Source organism: Lepidochelys olivacea (assembly GCF_965140295.1).
Source record: "Lepidochelys olivacea isolate rLepOli2 genome assembly, chromosome: 6".
Lineage (NCBI taxonomy): Eukaryota > Metazoa > Chordata > Testudines > Cheloniidae > Lepidochelys > Lepidochelys olivacea.
Genome location: NC_140416.1, coordinates 198408 through 224364, shown reverse-complemented (window position 1 = coordinate 224364; position 25957 = coordinate 198408). Strand labels below are relative to the sequence as shown.

Below are 25957 nucleotides of genomic sequence, written 5' to 3'. Positions count from 1 at the left end.
GGGCAGCATCACGTCCTCAGCGCCCCGTGGGGTGGAGAGAGACACCCCCCCCCACACACACCCCGGCCAGTACGATGCTGTGGCTACCGGCCCTATGGCTCGGGCTGGCCACCCTGCCCCACCGCCCGGCCGGCCGGCCCAGCACCCAGCGCCTCAGCAAGGGAGTGGTGAGTGCCCGGACTCCTGAGTTCTCTCCCTGGCTCTGGGAGGGGAGTGGGGTCTGGTGGGTCAGAGCAGGGGGGGCTGGGAGCCAGGACGCCTGGGTCCCCTGGAAGGGCAGTAGCGTGGCAGAGGGGAGCCAGGACGCCTGGGTCCCCTGGAAGGGCAGTAGCGTGGCAGAGGGGAGCCAGGACGCCTGGGTCCCCTGGAAGGGCAGCAGGGTGGCGGAGGGGAGCCAGGACGCCTGGGTTCTCTGGGAGGGAAGTAGGGTGGAGGAGGGGAACCCCTGTCTCTCTGCCTGATGCTTCGGGTCGGGAATCGACCGGGGTTTCGAGTTACTCCTCACCGCAGGCGCCGGCAGAATGGAGGCGAGAAACCCATTAACTCCTGGCTGCTTCCTCCCCTGCCCCCCGCACCCTGGGAGAGACCCACTGGATCCCAGATCCCCAGGATCCAATCCATGACCCTGCACAGGGAGAGACTCGCTCCCAGCAGCCACATCCCCCTCGGGATCCAGTCTGCTTCCGCCGGTCACCCGGGAAAGGACCGACTGGATCCCACAGCTGCGGGGCACCCCGGGGAGGTAGATCCCAGTCGATCCTGCTTCCACCTGCCTCCGCAGAAGGAGCTGCCTGGTCCCATGTTTATTTGCTGCCCTAGGTGATCCGCTGGGTGGCTGCTTGTGGGATCTACTTGATTCCACCCACCATGTGTGGGATCCCCTCTGTGTCCAAATAGTCAAGGGGATCAGCTCCATCCAATCTGTATCATGGGCAGGATCAACTGGATCCCAGCACTTATTGCCTGGCTCTGTGGGGAAGATCCACTTGATCCTGTACCCTGCATGCCCCCCCCAGGAAAGCCCCCAACGGATCCCAGACCCAGTGAGGAGAATTGACACGATCCTGCTTTTGCTCATCTCCATGGGGTCAAGTTGCCTCCTCATTCCTGTGGCTGGGATCAACTGGATCCAACAACCTCCTGATCCTGGGTCTGCCTCGGGCACGGGGCAGAGTGTGGACCCACTCGGTCCCTCCACCCACCATGGGAAGGATCTACTGGGTTCCCATATCGTGTGCGCCTTGGGAGGGATCTGGTGGATTTGAGCTCCATCGGCCGCCGGTGGGTGGATCTAACGGTCTCTGGTGGGAGGATCCATCGACTCTCAGCTGTACCCAGCTTCCGGGGACGGATCTAGGAGATCCCAGCTCCAGGTGCAAGGGACCCCGCTTGGGGCAGGATTTTGCGGGAGGGAATCGATTGGATCCCAGCACCACTCACCTCCTGGGTTCCCGAGTTCTCCTTCTCCCCGGGAAGGGATCTACTAGGTCCCGTCCCCCTGTGCATTGCAACTGGGCCTGGTAGCTCGCCCCATTCCCTTCCCCGCCCCCCATCCAGCAGCAAGCTGGCAGGGGGGAGGCAGAGGAAATGGGGGGGGGCAGAGAAACCAGGGGGCGTCTGTTTGATCTTTACTCTCCTCTGGCTGAACAATGGGAGCTCTGAGCCCATGACCAGACAGTGGGGTGCAGGGAGCGAGAGCCCCCCACAGCGCCCCTCCCCACAGCGCCCCTCCCCACAGCGCCCCTCCCCACAGCGCCCCTCCCCACAGCGCCCCTCCCCACAGCGCCCCTCCCCACAGCGCCCCCTGCAGGGAGAGGCTGGGCTGGAGTAGCTGGGAGCTCCCGGCTTCTCACCCTTTCTTTGCTATTCGTCCCCTCCCCCCCGCCAGGACTGGCTGACCCGCTACGGGTACCTGCCCCCCCCAGACCCCATGCAGGCCCGACTCCAGACTGAGGAGGGGCTGCAAGATGCTGTCAGAATGATGCAGAAATTTGCAGGACTGCAGGCGACGGGGATTCTGGGTAGGTGTGGCAGGACGCCTGGGTTCTCTCCCTGGCTCTGAGAGGGGAGTGGGGGCTGGTGGGTTAGAGCAGGGCGGGGCCTGTGAGCCAGGACTCCTGGGTTCTCTCCCCAGCTCTGGGAGGGGAGTGGGGTCTAGTGGGTGGGGTCTGGGAGCCAGGACTCCTGGGTTCTCTCCCCAGCTCTGGGAGGGGAGTGGGGTCTAGTGGGTGGGGTCTGGGAGCCAGGACTCCTGGGTTCTCTCCCCAGCTCTGGGAGGGGAGTGGGGTCTGGTGGTTAGAGCAGGGGGGGCTGGGACCCCGGACACCTGGGTTCTATCCCTGCTCTCTCTGCAGACGACAGGACCCTGGCGATGATGGACCAGCCGCGCTGCTCCCTCCCCGACATCATCGGCACCTCGGAGCTGATGCGCCGGCGGAAACGTTATGCCCACAGCGGCAGCGTCTGGCCCGTGAAGGAGCTGACCTGGATGTGAGTGCCGGACGCCTGGGTTCTTTTCCCGGTTTTCTCCTCTCCCGTCCCGTTTTCTCCTTCACTCCCTTGTTCGCCTCTCGTCCTCTGTCTCGTCTTCTGCCCCCCGGTTTCTCATTCCCTCCGTTTCCTTCCCCTTCCCCGGCAGGGTCCGCTCCTACCCCCAGGCCTCCGGCCTGCCCCGGGACCAAGTCCGCACCCTGCTCTTCTACGCCCTGCAGGCCTGGGGCAACGCGTCGGCCCTGACGTTCCACGAGGCGCCCGACGCCGACGCCGACATCCTGGTGGATTTCAGCCGCTCCTTCCACGAGGACGGGTACCCCTTCGACGGGCCGGGCAGCACCCTGGCCCATGCCTTCTTCCCCGGGGAGCACCCCATCTCCGGAGACACCCACTTCGACGATGAGGAGACCTGGGTCTACGACCCCCAGGCCACGCAGCAGGGTCAGCAGGGAGTGGGGCGGATTGGCGGGGGGGGCAAGGGGCAGGTAGCAGCTCAGGGGGCCCCGTGGGGCAGGGAATGGCATGGGGGGGAAGCAGGGGGTGCCATAGGGCAGGTAGTGGCGGGGGAAGCAGTGGGGGGAAGCAGGGGGCCCTGTGGGGCAGAGAGTGGCATGGGGAGGCAGCAGGGGGTGCTGTGGTGCAGGGAGCAGCAGGGGGCTTGGCAGGGGGTGCTAAGGGGGGCTTAACAGTGTAGGGGATGGGGGGGCAGCAGGGGCTGCTGCAGGACAGGGGACGCCGTGGGGTGGGTAGTGGTGGGGGGAGGCAATGGTATGGGGGGAAGCAGGGGGCACCGTGGGCCAGGCAGGGGCCGGGGGGGGGCGTAGTGTCTCTCTTTCACTGTGCCCCCCAGGTGCCGGCACAGATCTCTTCGCCGTGGCGGTTCACGAGTTCGGTCACGCCCTGGGGCTGGCCCACTCCTCCACCAAGGAGTCCATCATGATGCCCTATTACCAGGGCCCCGTGGGGCTGGCCCACCTCTACCAGCTGCCCCCCGACGACGCCCTGGGCATCCAGACCCTGTACGGTGAGCAGCCCCCCCAGGCCCTGCTCCGTCCCCTCCGCCCCTGTCCTCCTCTCCTCCTCCCTTGATCCTTTCTCCTTCTCTCGTTCCTTCTTCCCGGGCCTCGTTCCTTCCTTTGTTCTTCCGCCTTTTACTGGTTCGCTGGTTCTTTCCCCTTCGTTCGCTCACTCCTTCCTTCTCTCCCCGCTCCAGGGAGGAGAGAACTTCGCTCCGGAGAGGAGCCGCCGGCACGGCCCATCCCCACCCAGCCCCGCATCCCCGATCTGCCACCCCACAGACCCACCTGGCAGTGAGTATCGGCTCCCTGGCCCCACATCCCTTCTCCTCCTTCACCCCATCGCTCCCCACTGCACTGAGCCTCGTTCCCTCCTTCCCCGGTGCCTGCCGGGGCCATGCAGCGCACCCCACTTGTGTTTGTCTGTCCCCGCAGGCCCCGCCCACCGGCCCCCGATCGCTGTCAGGCCCATTTTGACGCCATCGCCAACATCCGCGGGGAGGTTTTCTTCTTCAAGAGTGAGTCGCTTCCCCCCCTGCCCCGTGGTCTGATTTCATGTGGCAGGGAGTCCCGTGGGTTAACGCCACCCCCACCCCCTCCGGTCTCCTCTCAGGGGGCAGCATGGGAGTCAGTTCAATCTCACTATAATCCCATGCAGCATGGAGTCCCACGGGGTAACAACACATTTTTGTAGCAATCTCACTATAATTTCATGAGGTGGGGAGTCCCACAGGGTAGCGGTGCACAGTTTGGCAATCTGGCTATAATTTGATGTGGCTCGGCTTCCCACTGGCTAACACTGTTTTCTGGGCATCTGTCAAGCTGATCTCTTGGTTAACAACCCAGGTTTTGCACAGCCTAATTAGGGCACATTTCTTGGCATCATGGGGAGTTGGGCTAATTACAGGTGTGTGTGTTTTTTGTTGGTCACAGTCCACCTTCCCGGGGCAAGAAGTGAAAAACATTGCTGCGAATTTGTGGTTAACATTCTTGCAGCTCTCTGTACATTTCCTGGGGGGGGGAAGTTCTGCAGATTAAGGACATTTCATCACAGTCCGGGGGTGGGGGCGGGGTGCTGTTTCTTGGAGGAGGCTTGGGGAGGGGAGAGTTTGCCAAGATAACAGCCCCTCAATGGGAGGTTGCTCTGGAGGGGTGTCCCGCAGGCTAAGTTCACTTTAATGTCCAAATTCATGTAGCGTGGAGTTCCATATGCTAACACTGCTTTCTGAGACCTTTGGGCAGTGGGAGGGTTGAGGGGGCTCATTTCTGCCCCCCCCCAATGTCTGGGTCCCCTTTCCCTGACAGGGAAGCATTTCTGGAGGATGCAGCCAGCCCGTAACCTGGTTTCCCTGGAGCCAGCGCAGACCCAACGCTTCTGGATGGGGCTCCCCCTGGATTTTGGGACAATCGATGCCGTCTATGAGCGGAGTAACGACAGCAAGATCGTCTTCTTCATTGGTGAGGGGGGGTGACCCCCACATTATACCTCAACCCCCTTGTATCTCCAGCCTGACCCATATGACCGCACAGCCTGCCCCACACTGTAACGCTGCACCCCATAACCCTCATAGCCTGACCCTATAGCCCCCCCAGCCTGCTCCACTGCACCCCATAGCTCCCAACCTGCCCTGCATATGAGCACCCATAGCGCCCCCCCATGACGGGATCCCCAGGGTGCAGCCTGGAACTGGGGTACCGCTAACTCTCCAGCCTGGGCAGTCCCTCACAATGCCCTGCCAGTGACATGCAGCAAACCCCTCCGGGTGCTGCGATCACTCAGCCGTCCGCATGTGGAGCCCCAACATCCAGCTCGATGGCATGAACGCTCCCAGAGCCACTCACGGATCACACACAAAGGCACCAGCCAAATCCCCCCAGCCTTGCCCCCCAGAAATATTCCGCCTGCCACTGAGCTCGACTCCCTGAGTTCGCCACTTCCTCAGGGGAAAGGGGACACGCACCAGCCTTTGTAACCGGAGCCGAGATTCCCCTGAGCATTTCAACCCCAAACCACTGTTCTAGGTAAAACATCAAACAGGTTTAGTCACAACAGGAAGACAGGTTTTTAAGTGATGGGACGGCTCAGGCGCAGAGCTCAGACTCGGTTACGTAAGAATAAACTCGACGTCTAAATGCCACAGACTAAGCAAGATGTCACTCAAGTCGTCTCCCACCCTAGAGGATGGTCCAGGCAGCTCACAGTTGTCAATACGCCGGCTGGATTCCCTTCCCGCCTGGGACCAGTCTCCCCAGTTCAAAGTCTGTGTCTTCCAGCCCATCTTCCAGGGGTTCAGTTGGGGAAGGAGAGAGGCCAAGTGGTGATGTCTCCGTCCCTCCTTTATACTTTCTTCCAGCTGCTAGAAAGATCCTGGTTGGGACTCGGGCTTGAGCAGCCCCTGTTGGGTCCATGGCCTCTCCAGGGAGTCCCTGCGAGAGCAGATTCCTGTTGAGGGGCCGTCAACACCCGTCTGGGCAGAGACAGGGGCTCTTTTGTCGGTACTGAAAGGCTGGTTGTGGGGGTTCCCAACCTCACAACATATTTCAGTCCCACACACACGGAGAAAAACTTCCGAACTCCCCACCCAGGGACAGCTCACACAACCCAACCGGGTGCTAATGTGCCACAGATCAAGACTTTTCAAACCATCCTTCACAAGGCAGGCTTTGTACCACCCCCGGCATCCTCACATCACAGTGATGAACACAGAGTGGGTTCCCAGCCTGGTGTTTTAAGACACAGAGTGTCACACCTCCGCCCTCTGCAGGAGTGTGAATCACTGACTAATGCAGCAGCTGTGGGCCCAAGGTCCACTTTAGGGTCTGACCGTGCCACTCCCAAGCATCACTAAACCTTGTGGTATTACCCACAGACGCCCTTGCAAAGTCTGTGAACACGTTGTGGCTCCTCTCCAGTGATCTCACCAGTTAGTAAGTGTGTCTTCCCTGGGCGGCTAGAGAACATCTGTGTAGCCGTGTTAACTAAACTCTTGATCACAGGTCAGTCTTCGCTAGTGTCTTGGTCAGATCGTGCCTTCTGTTTAGACGGTGTGGTTTGCTCAATACCCATCGTGTCTTTGAACGCCTCCATGAACCTCAGCGTGTGTTCCGTTCCTGGGTTTCTTCCCTTCAGTGTGGGTTCTCCAGCCGATCCTCTCCGTGGGGCTGTGGTGCTCTAGGGTGCAGTGTGGGAAGGAGGTCAGGGGACTTTGCATGTTGGCCAACCCGCTGCGGAGCTGTCTGTCAACCGCAGGGTGATGCATATGCACATATTCCAGCTCCCCTCTTGGGGACGGGCGGGGAAGGACCCAGTGCTGGCTCCTCTCCCTAGAGGGCTGTGATCTCTTTGGTCAGAGGTGCCTTTTCCTGGCATCTCTCCCTCATCTCTCCTGTGTCTTACCAGCCCGGGGGAAGCCCTTCTCCCCTCTGCCAGCTGGGTCACTTGCATTCCCACAGACAACCACTGCCTCGAAACTTCCTGCACCCGACTCCTTGGCTGTCACAGGCGTGGGAGCTGCACCGTGGTTTACAGAGACACAGTTACTCTCCAAAAGCCTATCAGGAGCAGCAGCCTGAAGACCTGGATCGGGGTATCCTCTGTCACCCCCTTTCTCTGTCCCAGAGAGGTCAGCCGCCTGACTGCTCCCCTCCAGGAGGTCGGTTACACCGTTCCCAGGTCCCAGGCTGCGTGCACAGATGCTGAACCAGCCACTCTGTCCTGGGCATCCTCTCCCAAGCGACCAGTGAGGAGGCATTCCTCTACTTAGACAGCTTATTCCTTCTCTCTCCCGCTTCCCTGGTCCTTCTCGTGTGAACAGAGAGCAACTCTACCCGAAGTCCGAAGGTGCAAACAATTCAATGTTTGTTGGGATGAACTTCCAGCAAGCTTAAATCCAAGTTCCTTTGTCCTTATTTTCGACTCCCAACTTACTTCCTGTTTGCCTCTAATTTATATAGTAGTATTCTCAGCTGTACCTTAACCAATCATTCTACTGAAATTTACCTAACCCATCCTAACATATTGTAACATAATTCTCTAACCAATTATATCCCACTACCCTAATTAACTTACCCCTATAGCAGACCGAAACAATTAGGGAACCAGACAGATTAGCAATAGACAAGTGGGGGCCAGAAAGATAAACCAGACAGGAATGAGGGTTTCGCACCCACAACTATTGAGAAGTGAGTTCTTGCCAGACTGGGTGCTGTCAACCTAAGTTTTCTTTAACTATCTTTGTCTGGTGGTGATGAGCACTCTCGGGACAGGACCGTATCCTAACAGCCCAGTAGCCCCTTATTTCAGCATGACCAGTCTGGGACGTGAGGAGGTGACCGTTCGCGTCCCAGCTTATGGCTGCCCCTGCTGCTTAGCCAGAGGCCTGAGCCTAAGAACAGGGTAGGGTGACCAGACGGCAAATGTGAAAAATCGGGACGGGGTGGGGGGTAATAGGAGTCTATATAAGACAAAGACCCAAAAATTGGGACTGTCCCTATAAAATCGGGACATCTGGTCACCCTAAAACAGGGCCTCAGACTATCCTCATCAGAGAAGGCCCTTGCACAGATTTTCTGTTATACCTCTGCACCCCAAACCCCTGCCCCTGCCCAGAGCCTGCACCCAGCACCGCAAACCCCCTCCCGCACCCCCTCCTGCACCCCAACCCCCTGCCCCAGCCCAGAGCCTGCACCCAGCACCCCAAACCCCTTCCCAGAGCCTGCACCCAGCACCCCAAACCCCTTCCCAGAGCCCGCACCCAGCACCCCAAACCCCTTCCCAGAGCCTTAGGCAGGTGGGGGGGTGGCGGGACTTGGACCCGTTCCGGACACCATCACAATTGATACAAACCTGCTGCCCTGGCTCTGTTGCCTGGTGAAGTGCCACTCCCTCTGTCTGCTGCAGGGCCTCTGACCGGCCAACACCTCGGCTTGTTCCTGGGCCCCTCGTCCCGGCGCTGTGCACGGCTTCCCCTTTGGCCTTTTCTGCTTCCTTCTTCGAGGCTCGCTGGGAAGCCCCGACCTCCAGCTGCTGCAGCTCCCAGGTTTGCTCAGGTTCTTGCTCCTCCGTGCGGTTTGTGCAGCGCTGAACTGGAAACGGCCTCCCCCTCGCGCGTCTCTTTCTGTTCCTCCTTCCTGGTCCCGAAAGCAGCAAACTGAGAATAACCAACTGGCAACCGGCTCTTGGCTGGTCTCAGCCACCGCACTCAAAGCCTCACCTCAAATCTCCACACCAGTGTACGAAGTGCAAGTCTGGCTGAGTGCAAGCTGTGTGTTTCACCCCACTGGGCCGGGACCCCCGGGGTGCAGCCTGGGGCTGTGGGACAGCCGGGGCCCCGAACTCTCCAGCCTGGGCTGTCTCTCACAACGCCCTGCCAGTGACACGCAGCAAACCCCTCCAGGCGCTGCGATCACTCAGCCGTCCGCATGCGGAGACCCACACCCAGCTAAACTGCATGAATGCTCCCGAGAGCAGCACCAGCCAAACCCCCAGCCTTGCACCCCAGAGATATACCGTCTGACGCTGCTGCAGACTCTTTGGCCACTGCAAGCTCGTTAATTAGTTCCTCAGAGGAAAGGGGACGCGCACCAGCCTTTGTAACCGGAGCCGAGATTCCCCTGAGCATTTCAACCCCAAACCACTGTTCTAGGTAAAACATCAAACAGGTTTAGTCACGACAGGAAGACAGGTTTTTAAGAGATGGGACGGCTCAGGCGCAGAGCTCAGACTCGGTTACGTAAGAATAAACTCGACGTCTAAATGCCACAGACTAAGCAAGATGTCACTCAAGTCGTCTCCCACCCTAGAGGATGGTCCAGGCAGCTCACAGTTGTCAATACTGTGACGAAGTGGGACTGTTCTTAATGTTTCCTCTGATTAGTGTGGGGGTGCCTCAGTTTCCCCTAGGCAGTTCTTAAGTATCTAGGTGCTGGGGTAAGGTTGTATGATCATTGCAGAGCCCTAAAGGGCAGGTGTGTACAGGGGTCTGGACACAGAGAATGGCCGACACCCTGTTTCCTGGCACCTGATGTCCTGGCCCTTCCCCCCTGCAAGGTGAGAGCTAAAGGGTTGGAGAACAAAGGAATCGGGTGCCCTCCTGGCCGGGGAAAGGGACAAAGCCCAGAGGAGCAGGGGCTGGAGGGAGTTTCAGTTTGGGGCTGGCTGGAGACATGGAGTGAAGTGCAGACGTGGTTGTCTGGCTCACCGCCCCCCAAAATGGACCCAGCTGAAGGGTCCTGTTCTCTGCACCTACAAGCTCTGTGTTAGACCATGTTCCTGTCATCTAATAAACCTCTGTTTTACTGAATGGCTGATGGTCACGTCTGACTGCGGAGTTGGGGGGCAGGACCCTCTGGCTTCCCCAGGACCCCACCTGGGCGGACTCACTGGGGGAAGCGCACGGAGAGGCAGAGGACGCTGAATGCTCCGAGGTCAGACCCAGGAAGGGGGAAGCTGGGTGAGCTGTGTGTCCTGCAGACAGGCTGCTCACAGAAAGGCAACTGCCCCAGAGTCCTGCCTGGCTTCGTAGGGAGCAGTTCCAGAGCATCGCCCGGGGACTCCGTGACAACTGGTGGCAGCGGTGGGATGTACTGCACCCCGTGGATGGTGCTTCCTGCAGTAAGTGACTGGGGAGCAGTAACACGAAGGGGGATTGACGGGGACCAGGCCTGCTGAAGGCTCAGAGAGGAGCGGTTTCGGGGGGCGGTTAACCCCTGGGAGTGTGTGACCAGCGAGAAGGACTTTTGCAGTAACAGGGTCCCCCGGGGGATTGCAGCGAGCGGTCCCAGGGACGGAGGAGTCTGCAGCTCGACCCTGGCAAAGAGGGGGTGACCTCGAGAAGGGCTGGCACACTAGGGGTTCTCCCTGGAAACCGTGGGGAGCTGAGAACACACGGGCCTGTGAGTCCACAACAACTTGGCAGGAGCGGAGTGATGGCCTGTCACCGTCTCCTGAAGAAGGACATTGTAACCCTGTGCAGAAAGAGAGGGTTGAGCCTTGGAAAGTTCACCAAAGCAGAGTTAATCGTGCAGCTGGAGGAGGATGACCGCTCTAAGGAACAGATTCCTGACCCAAATGGGGCTATCGCAGGATCTGGGAGCAGCGGGAGTGGGAGCCAGGCATCCCCAAGACTCCTGTTCCCGACCAGACGGGGGTCTTCACGATCGGGTTCCCCATCGGGGGATCGGAGACGGACGGGATTGGAGCTGAGTCCGAGAGAGCAAGAGGACTGTGAGAGACAGCGAGAGCCCGAGAAAGAGCTGCAGAAGCAGCAGCGGCATGAACTGGCGGTGGTGGGGCGGAGAGGCCTAGGGGACCCCCCAGGGGTGAGTGGGGATAGACCCCGGGGGGCCAGTTCCGCAGGGAACCTCGAGAGTAAATCGCTGCCCCTGGTTAAGGGGGGTGGCGGGGATGTGGAAAAGCCCCGGTGTCTAGCTCCCTTGCTGGGTCCCAAGGCCACAGACTCCGTCAGCCAGATGGGTGGGGAGGTGGACACGCTCCCACTCCTGGTACCAACCTATATGTCTGTGTGGAGTTTCCTGGGGCCAGGCCCCTCGGACCCCCGGGGGAGCGGAAGGTGATGGTCAATGGGGAGACGTTCCTGGGGTGGCGAGATCCTGGGACAGAGAGAACTGGTGTCAGGCCCTGGGTGATGCAGCCTCAGAGGCTGAGGGGCTGTGTGAGCTGGATGAGGGTCCCAGGGACGAAGCCCCTCGCCCTGCCTATGGCCCAGATCCCTGTGCAGACCCAGGAGGGGTGGGGCTGGCTGGTCGTTGGGGTTCTCCGGGATATCGGCTGCGAGATCCTGTTGTGGGGTGACTGTGTCTCTTTGGGACAGGATCCAGGCCCCGCTCCTGTACGGCCAAGGGTTTGAATTTGAATCCAGGGAACCAATCGGCGGAGAGGGAAATGGTCAGTGAAAATGCAGATGACCTGGCTGGCAGCGGGGAGGAGTTGCTAGGCTCAGGCTACCTGCCTGCCTGTAACCAGACCCCTGGGGCTCCCCGCCCCATTGCACACCGGAGAGGGGGCTCAGGCTGGCTCTGATGCTGTGAGGAAAGCAGGGAGCTTGCTGCCTATCCCCACTGGGACAGCAAGGGCAGTGCTGAGCACAGTGGGAGCTGAGACCCCAGCTGAGTGGGGGGAGACACAGGCAGGGCAGGGGATCTGTGGGGAGTAGCAAGGTGCTTGGTAAGGAAAGTCTGGATGAGCCCAGGCAGCCTTGTGAGCTGATGGCTGTGTCTAGTCAGCAGTGGGGGAAGGCGAGGAGAGTGGAAGATGAGAGTCTCTGGACCTTACCAGGTACCTGGGTGGAGAATTGTGACAGTGAAGGAAACGTGCCTGTGTCTGTCAGGGGTATTGACTTGCCTATGGAGGGAGCTACCCTGATCTCCAAGCAGTTGTCTGTGACCAGCCTTGTGTGCTGGGACAAAGGGAATGAGATCCCAACCTGTGTGTCTGGTAAAGGAGAAAGTGTGTCCGGCTCTTCTTGGTCTGTGGAGCAGACAGAAGGGGCCTTTCAGCCTGTGATGGTTGAGGGTCGTGCAGTTGTCACAGAGCTGGTTCTGGATTCAGCTAAAGCCCAGGAAGGGAAGGGTCCTAAGTTTGTGTCTGCTCGGGAGAATGGCCCTGTAACTAGGTCGCATCCAGTTAGTGTCTATGTAAAATCCCAGAGCCCAGACAATTCTGGTGCTTGTATTTTGCCCATTGCTTGTGTGTTGTTGGAAAGGGTGCAGCAACTCTGTCTAATCAGGGTGAGATCCTAGCCAGGGCACAAGGAGAGCATGAAGATGTGTGATTGTGTTACCTACTGAGGGAGTGGAAACCTGTAGCAAGAAGGAAAAGATTCCTGAACTTGTGTGTGGCAAAGGGAAGGAGAATGCTTCTAACCTTTTATCTAGGGAGTCTGTAAGTTTGCCTGAAAGGGGATTGTGTAGGAACCCGCTGGATGGGCCAGAGGTGATTCTGGATGTAAGGGAGACCCAGAAAGAGTCTGTTGTTGCTCAGGGAAGTGTTCCTCTAGAGCAAGCCCTAGGTGAAGAGGGTAAGGGCAGAATTTCTGGGAGGGGTGAATTACTGCATAGAAAAGCCCTAGGGAAAGGAATCCTCATGGAGTCTTTGCAAGCAGTTGACTGCCACTGAAGGGGGTGAAAGTGATTTAATCCAGAAAGTTTCAGTTCCTAACAGCCAGAAATTTTCTGTTGTGAATGGATCCACTGACTTTCCTGTTGAAAGATCCAGTGTGGATAGCTTTGAGAAGGTCTCAGATGAAGTGAAAGCTGCTAAGAAAGATAAACAGTCCTATAACCAAGTGGCTGTGTTTGGCCAGCTTGTTGGGGAGAAGACCCAATCCCAGTTTGACCCCCTGGGGTTTTGGGGTGGCCAAAGGGCACGGGCCGCATAAATCTTCCCACATGCGGCCTGCGAGTGCTATCGACCACCCCCGACCTAAGGGAGGGTGTGAAACTGGAAGGGCCTGGTGTAACTCCTGCCAAGGAATGGGAGAGATGCTGGGGCATCCATGGGAACGTTGGTGGCTTCGAACTTCCCCAGGTCACCGGGTAAAGTGACCCTGCTCAGTTCGGTCTCGAAGGGGGGAGAGATGTGACGAAGTGGGACTGTTCTTAATGTTTCCTTCGAATATTGTGGGGGTGCCTCAGTTTCCCCTAGGCAGTTCTTAAGCATCTAGTGGTGGGGTAAGGGTGTATGATCATTGCAGAGCCCTAGAGGGCAGGTGTGTGCAGGAGTCTGGACACAGAGAATGGCCGACACCCTGTTTCCTGGCCACTGATGGCCTGGGCCCTTCCCCCCCTGCAAGGTGAGAGCTAAAGGGTTGGAGAACAAAGGAATCAGGTGACCTCCTGCTCTGTTTTCACTAACAAGGTCAGCTCCCAGACTGCTGCGCTGGGCATCACAAAATGGGGAACAGATGGCCAGCCCTCTGTGGAGAAAGAGGTGGTTAGGGACTATTTAGAAAAGCTGGACGTGCACAAGTCCATGGGGCCGGATGAGTTGCATCCGAGAGTGCTGAAGGAATTGGCGGCTGTGATTGCAGAGCCATTGGCCATTATCTTTGAAAACTCGTGGCGAACCGGGGAAGTCCCGGATGACTGGAAAAAGGCTAATGTAGTGCCCATCTTTAAAAAAGGGAAGAAGGAGGATCCTGGGAACTACAGGCCAGTCAGCCTCACCTCAGTCCCTGGAAAAATCATGGAGCAGGTCCTCAAAGAATCAATCCTGAAGCACTTGCATGAGAGGAAAGTGATCAGGAACAGCCAGCGTGGATTCACCAAGGGAAGGTCATGCCTGACTAATCTAATCGCCTTTTATGATGAGATTACTGGTTCTGTGGATGAAGGGAAAGCAGTGGATGTATTGTTTCTTGACTTTAGCAAAGCTTTTGACACGGCCTCCCACAGTATTCTTGTCAGCAAGTTAAAGAAGTATGGGCTGGATGAATGCACTACAAGGTGGGTAGAAAGCTGGCTAGATCGTCGGGCTCAACGGGTAGTGATCAATGGCTCCATGTCTAGTTGGCAGCCGGTATCAAGTGGAGTGCCCCAAGGGTCGGTGCTGGGGCCGGTTTTGTTCAATATCTTCATAAATGATCTGGAGGATGGTGTGGATTGCACTCTCAGCAAATTTGCGGATGATACTAAACTGGGAGGAGTGGTAGATACGCTGGAGGGGAGGGATAGGATACAGAAGGACCTAGACAAATTGGAGGATTGGGCCAAAAGAAATCTGATGAGGTTCAACAAGGACAAGTGCAGGGTCCTGCACTTAGGATGGAAGAACCCAATACACAGCTACAGACTAGGGACCGAATGGCTAGGCAGCAGTTCTGCGGAAAAGGACCTAGGGGTGACAGTGGACGAGAAGCTGGATATGAGTCAGCAGTGTGTCCTTGTTGCCAAGAAGGCCAATGGCATTTTGGGATGTATAAGTAGGGGCATAGCCAGCAGATCGAGGGACGTGATCGTTCCCCTCTTTTCGACATTGGTGAGGCCTCATCTGGAGTACTGTGTCCAGTTTTGGGCCCCACACTTCAAGAAGGATGTGGATAAATTGGAGAGAGTCCAGCGAAGGGCAACAAAAATGATTAGGGGACTGGAACACATGAGTTATGAGGAGAGGCTGAGGGAGCTGGGATTGTTTAGCCTGCAGAAGAGAAGAATGAGGGGGGATTTGATAGCTGCTTTCAACTACCTGAAAGGGGGTTCCAAAGAGGATGGCTCTAGACTGTTCTCAATGGTAGCAGATGACAGAACGAGGAGTAATGGTCTCAAGTTGCAGTGGGGGAAGTTTAGATTGGATATTAGGAAAAACTTTTTCACTAAGAGGGTGGTGAAATACTGGAATGCGTTACCTAGGGAGGTGGTAGAATCTCCTTCCTTAGAGGTTTTTAAGGTCAGGCTTGACAAAGCCCTGGCTGGGATGATTTAACTGGGAATTGGTCCTGCTTCAAGCAGGGGGTTGGACTAGATGACCTTCGGGGGTCCCTTCCAACCCTGATATTCTATGATTCTATGATTTTCCTGGCCCAGGAAAGGAACAAAGCCCAGAGGAGGAGGGGCTGGAGGGGGTTTCAGTTTGGGGCTGGCTGGGACATGGAGTGAAGGGCAGACGGGGTTGTCTGGCTCACTGCCCCCCAAATGGACCCAGCTGAGGGGTCCCGTTCTCTGCACCTGCAAGCTCTGTTTTAGACCATGTTCCTGTCGTCTAATAAACCTTCTGTTTTACCGGCTGGCTGAGAGTCCCGTCTGACTGCGAAGTTGCGGGGCAGGACCCTCTGGCTTCCCCAGGACCCCGCCTGGGCGGACTCACTGTGGGAAGCGCACGGAGGGGCAGAGGATGCTGAATGCTCCGAGGTCAGACCCAGGAAGGTGGAAGCCGGGTTAGCTGTGTGTCCTGCAGACAGGCTGCTCCCAGAGAGGAGACTTCCCCAGAGTCCTGCCTGGCTTCATGGGGAGCAGCTCCAGAGCATCGCCCAGGGACTCCGTGACAAATACGCCGGCTGGATTCCCTTCCCGCCTGGGACCAGTCTCCCCAGTTCAAAGTCTGTGTCTTCCAGCCCATCTTCCAGGGGTTCAGATGGGGAAGGAGAGAGGCCAAGTGGTGATGTCTCCGTCCCGCCTTTATACTTTCTTCCAGCTGCTAGAAAGATCCTGGTTGGGACTCGGGCTTGAGCAGCCCCTGTTGGGTCCATGGCCTCTCCAGGGAGTCCCTGCGAGAGCAGATTCCTGTTGAGGGGCCGTCAACACCCGTCTGGGCAGAGACAGGGGCTCTTTTGTCGGTACTGAAAGGCTGGTTGTGGGGGTTCCCAACCTCACAACATATTTCAGTCCCACACACACGGAGAAAAACTTCCGAACTCCCCACCCAGGGACAGCTCACACAACCCAACCGGGTGCTAATGTGCCACAGATCAAGACTTTTCAAACCATCCTTCACAAGGCAGGCTTTGTACCACCCCCGGCATCCTCACATCACAGTGATGAAGAGGGGGGGTTCCCAGGGTGCTGTTTTGAGACAGAGTGTCAGACCCCCCCACAGCCTGACCTCCCACAAACCCCCCAGCTTGCCCCACAGAACACTGGACCCCATAACCACCCCCAGCATGCCCTTCTGCACCTAATAACCCCCCCAACTTGACTCCCCAGCCTGCCCCCCACTCTGCCACCCTCCATACTGACTCTCCACCCTCTCTACAGGGCAGCAATTCTGGGTCTTCACTGACACCCGGGTGGATCCAGGGTCTCCCCACCCCATCACCGACCTGGGGCTGCCCCCGGGGGTCACGGTGGAGGCAGCCTTCGTCTGGGGGCACAATGGCAAGACCTACTTCTTCGAGAACTCCCACTACTGGCGCTTCGACGACCGAGCCGGAAACGTGGAGCCCGGGTACCCCAGATCGCTGACCCTCTGGAAGGGGGTGCCCCCTGGGCTGGATGACATCATCAGCTGGAACGATGGTAGGTGGCATTCCCAGCGGCGGGCAGTTCCCCAGGCTAACGCTGCTTCTCAGGCGGGCCTCCTTTGCCAACACAGAGCTGTGCTGACTGGTGTCCAGCTCCCTCTTGTGGCACAGAGCGGTATTGCGGGGCCACCCATCTAAAGTCACCCCTGCAGCGAGTGCCCTGGTTCTCATCTCTCTCTCTCTCTCTCCTCTGCAGGAAGCACGTACTTTTTCAAGGGCACCCAGTACTGGCGCTTTCTGGGGGGCAGCGTGGAGGCTGAGAGCGGGTACCCCAGGTCAGCCCCCCAGGACTGGATGTACTGCCAGGGCTCCCCCACTGCATCTCCGGCCCCAGGGCCACGGGGCGGGAGCGGGAAGCCTGGAGGTGGCCAGTGTCTCTGCAGTGGGGCCCTGCCAGGCCCCCTGCCGGCCTTCCTGACTTGGACCCTGGCTCTGGCATGGGCCCTGCAATGACACCTGCCATGCTGCGCCAATGCACTTTACGCCCTACCATATCCCACCGCTGCCACCAGAGGGCAGCTGTGTGCAGTATCCCACTCTTGCCACCAGAGGGTGCAGCATGCCCAGGCGAACAGGAGAGTGGGTCGGCGGAGCACTGGGGCTATCTGTCGTAGTTATTTCTCGCTTGCCCCGTTTGCTGGGTGCCGGTGCCGGGGGGAGTGGGGGCGCCGCGGGTTAATGGGAAGGCCGGGCCGGGGGGCAGCGATGGGAGGGGGATCGAGGGGAGCCCGTGAAATTGTCCAACCCAGGGTTTTCTAATAAAAGCCAATGGAAACAGCTGCCTGGTGTCTGGATCGGGGCAGGGAAGAGGGTTGGATCGGGGGCAAGTGGGGAGGCGGGAGGGAGCAAATGGCATAGCTTGGCCAGCTGGTGGGTGTGTTTGTGTGCGCCCCCTGAGCTGCCCACCCCCCCTCCCTCCCACGCCCTCTCCATGTATGTGCCCCTCACTTGCCTGCATCCCCCTGCACCCTTCCATCCATCCCTCCCCCCACACGCCTGCAGCCACACACCCCCCTCCAGCCCTCATCCATCCACCCCCCCATCCACCTCCACACACCCCTCCATCCATCTTGCCCCACACACACCCCTGCCCCCAGCCAGCCAGATACCCCATGGATCTGGCTTGGGGTGCTAAAATCTGTCTCTGTCAGGGGGGGTCTTTTTGTTTTGTTTATTCTGGGGGGGAAACACTTGCTGGGAGGGGCACTGGGGAAAGGGGGTTCAGGCACAGTAAGTGGCAGGGGGATGGGTACAGGGCTGCAGGGGGATAGGGAGATGGAGGAGAAGGACAGGACAGTAGGAAGAGGCAGAGAACAGGGACTGAGGAAAACATGGGCATGCCAGGATTGGGGTGGCTGAGCCCCCTCCCTGCCCCCCGTGAGCCAAGCTATGGGGCCGGGTGGAGCTGAAACAGGCCCCAAGAACTCACTGGGGTGAGGAGCTGAGGCTGGGCATGCTCGCTGCATGTCCCAGGCTCCCCAGAAAAAGCTCATTCTACTGCTTTGAGCCCCACTGAATCTCTGGTCAAAGTGGGGCACAGCTGGGGCCCCCCGGGCCTCGATTGCTGGGTTTCTCACTCATTTTCTGCACCCGCAACTCCCAGTTACACTTGCTGTTTATTCCAACTCGCCTGCTGTTTATTAATTAGCTCATTTGCCTTTAGGGCGGCCCAGATATTTCTTCTGACAAAACTTCGCTGCCCCGGAGCAGCTGTGGTGGGAGGCCCATTTAAAATCGTGTTGCTGCTAAAACCCACCAGCATTAGAGTGACTGAGTTCCTGGAGTCTGTCTAGTTAACTTAACAAAGAGGGTTAAGGGGTGACTTGCTCTCAATCCATAGCTACATGGGGAATATTTAACAGGCTGGGAATTATTTGGGGGCCATTCTCTGGCCTGTGTCATCAAGGAGGTGTCACACCAGATGACCACAATGGTCCTTGGAATCTATGAATCATTAAGACTCAATAATGATGACACTTAACTATATATCAGTAGGTTTCAGAGTCAACACCACATCGAGCAACCCTCCCCTCATCCCTGAGCAATTGTTTCAAGCAAATTGGAAGGGGTGCATAGAAGAGAACCAAAAAAAGATTTGCTGGCTGGAGAAAATGCTTTCGGTGACAGACTTAAATCTGCAGAACTTCCCAAAAAGAAAATTGAGAAGTGACTTGATCGAGTGTATAAACACCTTCCCAGGGAGAAAATCCCAGGTACTGAAGAGCTTTTTCATGAGCGGAGAAAGGCAGAACATGAACCAACGGCTGGAAATGAAAGCCCGACACATTCAAATTAGAAAGGAATACCCCTCGCAGAATTCAGTTTTTATGTTTCCGTCATTTCGATGGAGAACAGCAATGGTGATTTTTAAAGCTTTTTTTTCTTATCATTGATTTAAATTTTCACACTTGTGCACAATGCTGGGGGTGCAAGCAAGGGGAGACAAACACTATTATTTAACACCTGCAGCCACTGAAATTCAAAGTTAACACACCCGTTGTCAACGTCCCACATCAAAACCTTCCGAGTCACTATCCATCAAACAAACGCTCAGACATTCTCAAGCGGTGTTTTTCTTACCTTGCCTACCTGCAGTGGCAGATTAGCCCTGGGCAAAATGGCTGCCTTTCTGGAAGATCTTTAGCCAAACAAGTTATTGTTCCTGTGGCAATAACTTAACCCCCCCACAGCTGGGAGGTGTAACGTGAAGAGAAGCAGGCATGGTGAAGACATAACAAACCCAGTGAATTACCCGTCTTCCCTTTGTCTATGCTTTAGCTAAACAATGCTTTAGTAGGGCACAATGCACCAGTAACGGGGTGACATTTTTGGTCCTGGGTTATACAGGTCAGACTAGATGATCAGATGTCCCCTTCTGGCCTTAAAAATCTCTGTCTCCGGCAAACTTTCCTTCCTCAGTTAGACTCGGGGCAGTTCACACCACTCCCTGCGATCGGCTCAGGCTCTCTGCAGACTCAGGCAGTGTCAGTTACACCCCAGGCACTGGTCACACTTGGGGCAGTTCACACCTGTCCAAGCAATCGGTTTAGACTCTCTGCAGATTCAGGTGCCAGTCACACTTAGGCCAGCGGCGCCTCTGACCCCATTTTCTCTGCAGATGTGAGAGCTGGAGACCTCGTTGTCTCGAGTGAAGGCTGTGGGTCTGGATGCTTAGAGTGTGTGTCTGAATGCACTAAATGTCTGATGCGCAGGGGTAATGGAGTAAAGACTGGGTTGGAGGGCGGAAAGTCTCATGGGCACAACAGGACAGAAGAAGCTGTGTTAGACAGGCTCAGGGTCTGATCTGTGAGTCTTACTCCTGGGGGAAAACAACAAAGCGTATGTTGACCATGGAAAGGTATAGGGAATACATCCGGGCTAGGGAGAGAACCCAGGTGTCCTGACTGTCAGCCCTCCCCGGACTCCACTCCTCTTCCAGAGCCGGGGATAGAACCCAGGAGTCCTGAGTTCTCAGGCCAGTGCTCGACTGGTTGATCAGAAGGACAGGCATAATGGGTGCTGCTTTCTTTTACCTTTGGCGCTCTGAGATTGATGGTGGAGTTAGCTGTGTGAAATGTATGTTTCGCAAACCAGCGGGAAAACAGTTAAGACTCCGACTTACCTTCAAACGGAGCTTTTTTGTCAGAGTGGACTTTATTTCTGGGTGAGTCATTCTGATTTTCTCCTTTATCATGAATTCATTCTGAGCAATCATGTTAGTTACCTAGAAGAGGATCGAGTCATTTGAAAATACAAATCTATCAGGGGAAAGTTGTTCCTGTGGCAGTAACTTAAACCCCCCACAGCTGGGAGGTGTAACGTGAAGAGAAGCAGGCATGGTGAAGACATAACAAACCCAGTGAATTACCCGTCTTCCCTTTGTCTATGGTGTGTAACTGCTGGAAAATGGAATTGCCGTTCCGCGAATTGGGACCAAAAAACCCCAAACCAACCAACCAAACATTATTTTTGCAGACCGAAGAGTTCTGAAAAGTCAAGACATGGAAACACCAAAATTCAAGAACTGGCAACTTCGAATTGGAACAAAACTTTTCCCCTCTCTAACCCAAGTAGCTAGCTAAAATTCAGGGATCGGTAGGTTATTTGGGAAGAGAAATGGAGATTGGAGTCTGGTACCTTTGAGGCAATTTTGTTTATTTACGCAGAACATACAGAATCCAGGGAAGCACACGGAAGCAATCAACCGAGAGACACTTTTCTTGCTCAGAGTTCCAAACCTCTTTCAGCCAGCACAGTGCCCAAAAGCTCTCTCTCTAGGCTTGGTCTCTCCCCTTGTACCTGCACCGGCACCTCTTAGCTAAAACAATATCCAGAGAAACCTTCTGCCCAGATGGTCCAGATTCCTGCATGGACTCACAAAGCGCTTTGTTCTGGGCAGTGACGTGTGCTTATCTATCACTCACAGCTAGCTCAGGGCAGTGGTTAAACCTACCTCAATCTTTGGCTCTGGAATGCTGATTTGAAATAATGCAGCATTGGCTCCAGGATAATAGAGACACAAGGTGGGGGAAGTGACATCTTTTATTAAGATATTATTGTCTAATTCGAAATAATGTCAGTTCATTGTTTCCTTGCACCCCACTTCTCCTCTGCCCAGTCTGTCTGTGTCCTCCTGGCCTCTTGTACTCAGATTGTCAGCTCCTTGGGGCATCTTTCATTCTGTGTCTGCCCAGCACCTGACACAGTGGGGTCTGGGCCAGGATTGAGTGCCTAGGCACGACCGTAATACACCTCACGTACAGTGCCTGGCACAATGGGGTTCTGGGCCATGACTAAGCTCCTAGGTGCTAAGACCTCGCCCACCTTGTCTCTTTAAAACAAGGGAGCTTTGTATCTGTTTTCTGGTGCGGGTGAGGTCACGGCTTTTATTGGACCAACTTCTGCTGGGGAGACAGACAAGCTTTGGAGCCCTGCTGCAGGGCTGGAGGGAGAAATCGGCACCTCTGAGCTAAATCCCAGTTGGGACTGACAGGAAAGTTTATGGGGCCACGCCTTGTAGGTGGTCACATGAGAGGGGGTTTGATTGTTCTGCAGAAGGGGTTTGAAGTGTGACATTAAGGGCTAGCAGACAGGTGCGGGTTACAGATTGTTGCCAGGAGCCAGTGTCCCTGTTAAGCCCACGGGTTGTACTGTCTAGCAATGTTATGACGTAGTCCCAGGCTGGCCTTTGGAAGCGCTGGGCAGGTTTCCTTGGAGGGGGCGGACTGACCGTTATCATTTGAAAGCTTGTCCCTTGGTCCAATAGAAGATATGACCTCCCCCCACCTTGTTGCGTTAACATCCTGGGACTCACACGGCAACAACCTGGCAAACAACTGGGGACGGCATCTTTTTGGGGGGAAGTTCATGATTTTTAATCCAGGCTCAGGAGTTTGGAGGCCTGATCCCTGACCTCTGAACACACTGTGATGTTACACCCCATATTCTTCATGGAAATATGGTTCTGATATGAATATGGTATGACTAAGATGTACTTTATGCAAGATGGTTCATGTGAGGTCTCATTGGAAAGGTTCTGATTTACTGAATGTGTTTATCCAATTTGTATGCACGTATCATTGCTGTATTTGAAGCTGGGAATATTGACCATGTCTCTGTATTTCAAATGTGCTGTGTTTGATGAGGCCAAACAATGTTAGTGGCTGATTGAAGAAATGCACACAAGCATAAGGATCACCCAAGGAACTGTGTGCAACAGAGACCTCTCAGAGATAGCTCTACACAATGGAAACTGTTTGACCCAGGTCACAGCAAAAAAGCTTTCCAGCAAAAGCAGGGAAGATATAAAAGAGGGACAAGGACAACATGAGGGGTCCTCACTCTCCCTACAACACACCTGAAATCACCTGAGGAACAAAGACTGAACTGTGAGAAGTGATGGTCCCAGGCTAAGATCTTTAGCCTGTGTATGAAAACCTGGGAAAGCAAAGGCAACTTGTGCCTTAAGAATCGGCCAGCCTGTTTATCACTCAGGGTGAGAATTTGCTAATTGATATCCTACCGATCTAGTGCGTTAAGCTCAGTCTGCGGCTTTTGTTTATTTACTAAGGTAATCTGCTTTGTTCGGTTTGCTATCCCTTTAACCACTTAAAATTCACTTTTTGTCGTTAATAAACTTATTTCTTCTTTATAATAAAACCCAGTTTATGTAGTTTCTAACGGGGGGGGGGGAGAAGTTGTGCTCATCTCTCTTCACATTGAGGAAGACGGCGGATTTTTATGAGCTTGCACTGTGCAGATTTTTCTGCACAGTGCAAGACAGTATTATTTTGGGTTTATCCCCCAAAAGGGGCGTGCACGTGATTGCTGGGGGAGTCCTCTCACACAGAGCGGACTTCACTCAGTGTCTGCCGCAGGGTGTGGCCCTACCTGTGTGTGGGGGCGTGTGCTGCAAGAGGCCGGACATTCAGCAAAACAGGGAGAAGGAACCCAGGCTGGTGGAGCAGGGCAGGCTCAGTGAAACGGCAGTACATCAGGTGGCATCCCGGAAGGGGGGTGCCCCACACACACTTTTCCTCCTCTGTAAAATGGAGATAATGATACATCCTTGCTTTGAAAAGTGCTTTGTCATCTACTGCTGAGAGAAGAGCTAGATAAGCGCCAGGGATTAGAATGTATCTTTGTTTTATATTTATACCCACATACATCTTACGTACTATAAAATATATATGTTGTGTGTATAAATAATATATTCATTAGAATTTTATAAAATATAGAAAAGGTGGGTATAAATAACCTGTTGTATATTTCGACACAGGGTTGTGTGTATAACGCATATGTGTATATACACAAATACAGCTGTAGCTGTATTATACCTACGGTCTATTTGTATGAGTGTGTTATATAAATGCACGCGTGTAACAGTTAAACGTCGTGGGACCCGTTTCACTCTGTCGCACCCCGACAACTGTTCCCACTCAACTTAGAATAGCCTGGAATAGGCCATGTTTAAATTGAAGGAAGCATGTTGGGTTTGCACCACTTTGATAGGTCGGTTTAAATTCCCACCTTAGGTTATAGGGGTGCTGCTAAGCCCTCAATGCCCCTTGGAAACAGTCTTCCTGTGGGCCAGCCACATGCTGTAAAAGCACCAGCCACGCTGATGACAGACACCCATTCCTTCATTCGATCACACACAGCCTTGGGCAGCTGGATTTGAACTCTGCTGCATCTCTAGAAACAAAAGGGCTAGGGAGATCTCCCTTTGCCGGGCACAGTATAAGGTCACTTATCCTCCCACTCAATAGCAACATAACCTCCCCAGATGCCATGCGTTTACCTTGGTGAATAGCTCCATGATGTCCCAGTGGGGGTTTGTAGTGAAGACATCCACCATGGTCTGAATCAACCGAGAGTCTGTGGTTTCATTTCTAATTGAGTAATAACCTGGGGACGAAGGAGGGAGATTCATTAAAACCACAGACCCACGTGGGACTTCACTGCCTCCCAGTCTGAAGCTGCTGGAGTCAGGGTGAGACCAGATACTTGGATTCACTGAACAAAGATACCTCAGGATGTGCCAGAGGGCTAGGGCTTCGAATAGCAAGACCACACTGTCGGGGGCAAGTTTTGCAGAATACTGATAGACCCCATTTTTCCCCCAGAGCTGGGATGGAACCCAGGAGTCCTGGCTCCCAGCCCCCCTGCTCTAACCCACACTCCCCTCCCAGAGCTGGGTCAGAACCCAGGAGTCCTGGCTCCCAGTCCTGCCTGCTTTAACCCACCAACCCCCACCGCAAGTAGTGGATAAAACCCAGGAGTCCAGGCTCCCAGCCCCCCTGCTCTAACCCACTAGCCCCCACTCCCCTCCCAGAGCTGGGATAGAACCCAGGAGTCCAGGCTCCCAGCCCCCCCTGCTCTAACCCACTAGCCCCCACTCCCCTCCCAGAGCTGGGATAGAACCCAGGAGTCCAGGCTCCCAGCCCCCCCTGCTCTAACCCACCAGCCCCCACTCCCCTCCCAGAGCTGGGATAGAACCCAGGAGTCCAGGCTCCCAGCCCCCCTGCTCTAACCCACTAGCCCCCACTCCCCTCCCAGAGCTGGGATAGAACCCAGGAGTCCTGGTCTCCCCTTATAACAAAAGTGTAACGAGCCAAGTACACCACAAGCCTGTAGCTTCCGCTACTTTGATACGAGCAGGGTGGAAACAGATTCACGTTGGTACCGTTTGGGGATGAAAAGACGAAGAGGCAGTCAGCGTGTGTAGGAATCCGCCACTGAGGGACCTGGTTGTCTGAGTCAGCTACAAGATTATCACATTGACGCACACCTGGGTCTCCTCTTCCTAAAACAGAAAATAGCTTCCTTTCAGAAACAGAAATTAAAATGTAGCAGAGTCACACACACCTAGCTAGTGGTTGCTAGATCCAGCACACATAACGTCTCAAAACAAGCACTAGAAGGACATCATTTAAAACCAATGCAAGGAAACATGGTTTCCATACAAAGCATAATTAGCCTGTGGAACTCCCTGCCACAAGATGCCCCTGAGGCCCAAATGTAATGTTTTATTGTAACTCCTCTCCTTCCTCTGATTTGTCTGTTCCTGGCCCTCCCACGATGAAATGGGGTATTAGAAAGTATGGGAAAAAATTCATTTTTGATTAAAATGCTCTCCTTTTCATTGTAAAAAACAGAGAATTTTTGGTTTTCAGCAAGTTACAAGTTGCAGTTTAAAGCCACCATTTGGCCGTTTTAAGACGAGGGGGGATTTTTATGGTTTCCTGCATCTGGTTTCACTTCGGAGTGGATTCCGCTCCCTGCCTAACTACCCGTTTTGATGTGCTCGTGGGGGGTGGGGATTCCAGAGAACAGGGTCCATTTAAGACAAAAATTCAGCAACAAATCCAAAGCGGGGATGCGGCGCTGTCAGCTGGCTAGCAGGTTAAGGCCTTAAAGCAGGGGAGGGCAAACTATGGCCCGCGGGACCGTCCTGCCGAGCCCCCGAGCTCCTGGCCCGGGAGGCTAGCCCCCGGCCCCGCCCCTGCTGTCCCCCCTCTCCCGCAGCCCCAGCTCTCTCAACCGCCGGCACAAGGCTCGGGGGCGGTGGGGGGGTGAGCTCCTGGGGCAGCGGCCTGACCCGGTCTCTGGGCTGTGCCATGGCGGCGTGGCCTGGCTCGAGCAGGGTGGCACGGCTGTAACATCGCCAGCCACCGGTGCTCCCGGCAGCGCGGTAAGGGGGCAGGGAGGGTTGGATAGAGGGCAGGGGAGTTCGGGGTGGTGGTCAGGGGTGTGAATAGGGGTCGGGGAAGGAACAGGGGGTTGAATGGGGGCAGGGGTCCCCCGGGGGCAGTCAGGAAGGAGGGGGGGTTGGATGGGGAAGCAGGGGGCAGTCAGGGGCAGGGTTTCCAGGGGCAGTCAGGGAGAAGGGGTGGTTGGACGGGGCAGGGGTCCCGGGGGGGCCGTCAGGAATGAGAGCAGGGGTTGGATGGGGCAGCGGGGGTCTGGGGGCAG

At 55.7% G+C, this 25957-nt stretch overlaps 2 protein-coding genes across 4 annotated transcripts; one reads left to right on the top strand and one right to left on the bottom strand.

Annotated features, from left to right (window-relative positions):
• Positions 1-17150, top strand: MMP25 (matrix metallopeptidase 25). 3 transcript variants are annotated; one of them, XM_084631113.1, is made up of 10 exons: positions 1-167; positions 1889-2021; positions 2355-2490; positions 2639-2934; positions 3356-3517; positions 3707-3803; positions 3945-4027; positions 4815-4967; positions 16218-16478; positions 16680-17150. In XM_084631113.1, exons 1-10 carry the CDS (start codon positions 75-77, stop codon positions 16934-16936), a joined length of 1671 nt encoding a protein of 556 aa, XP_084487239.1. In that variant the 5' UTR covers positions 1-74; the 3' UTR covers positions 16937-17150. The 3 variants fall into 3 exon arrangements, with proteins under 3 accessions (XP_084487239.1, XP_084487238.1, XP_084487240.1); XM_084631112.1 differs by having other exon boundaries at positions 3344-3517; XM_084631114.1 differs by lacking the exons at positions 16218-16478; positions 16680-17150 and adding an exon at positions 8410-9819 and having other exon boundaries at positions 3344-3517.
• A 1756-nt stretch (positions 17151-18906) lies between these two features.
• On the bottom strand, positions 18907-25647 carry LOC311522598 (caspase-14-like; the record flags this gene model as incomplete). The annotated part of the gene is made up of 5 exons (XM_084632070.1): positions 18907-19802; positions 20106-20207; positions 23784-23890; positions 24669-24788; positions 25584-25647. 5 exons carry the CDS (start codon positions 25645-25647, stop codon positions 19797-19799), a joined length of 399 nt encoding a protein of 132 aa, XP_084488196.1. The 3' UTR covers positions 18907-19796.
• Positions 25648-25957: the final 310 nt, after the last annotated feature.

Excerpts from the sequence above, each read along its gene's own strand:
- MMP25 (XM_084631112.1), top strand. The coding sequence starts at position 75 with ATGCTGTGGCTACCGGCCCTATGGCTCGGGCTGGCCACCCTGCCCCAC. Across the intron at positions 2,022-2,354 it reads GCAGGCGACGGGGATTCTGG|ACGACAGGACCCTGGCGATG; the intron begins GTAGGTGTGGCA and ends CTCTCTCTGCAG. Across the intron at positions 4,968-16,217 it reads CAAGATCGTCTTCTTCATTG|GGCAGCAATTCTGGGTCTTC; the intron begins GTGAGGGGGGGT and ends CCCTCTCTACAG.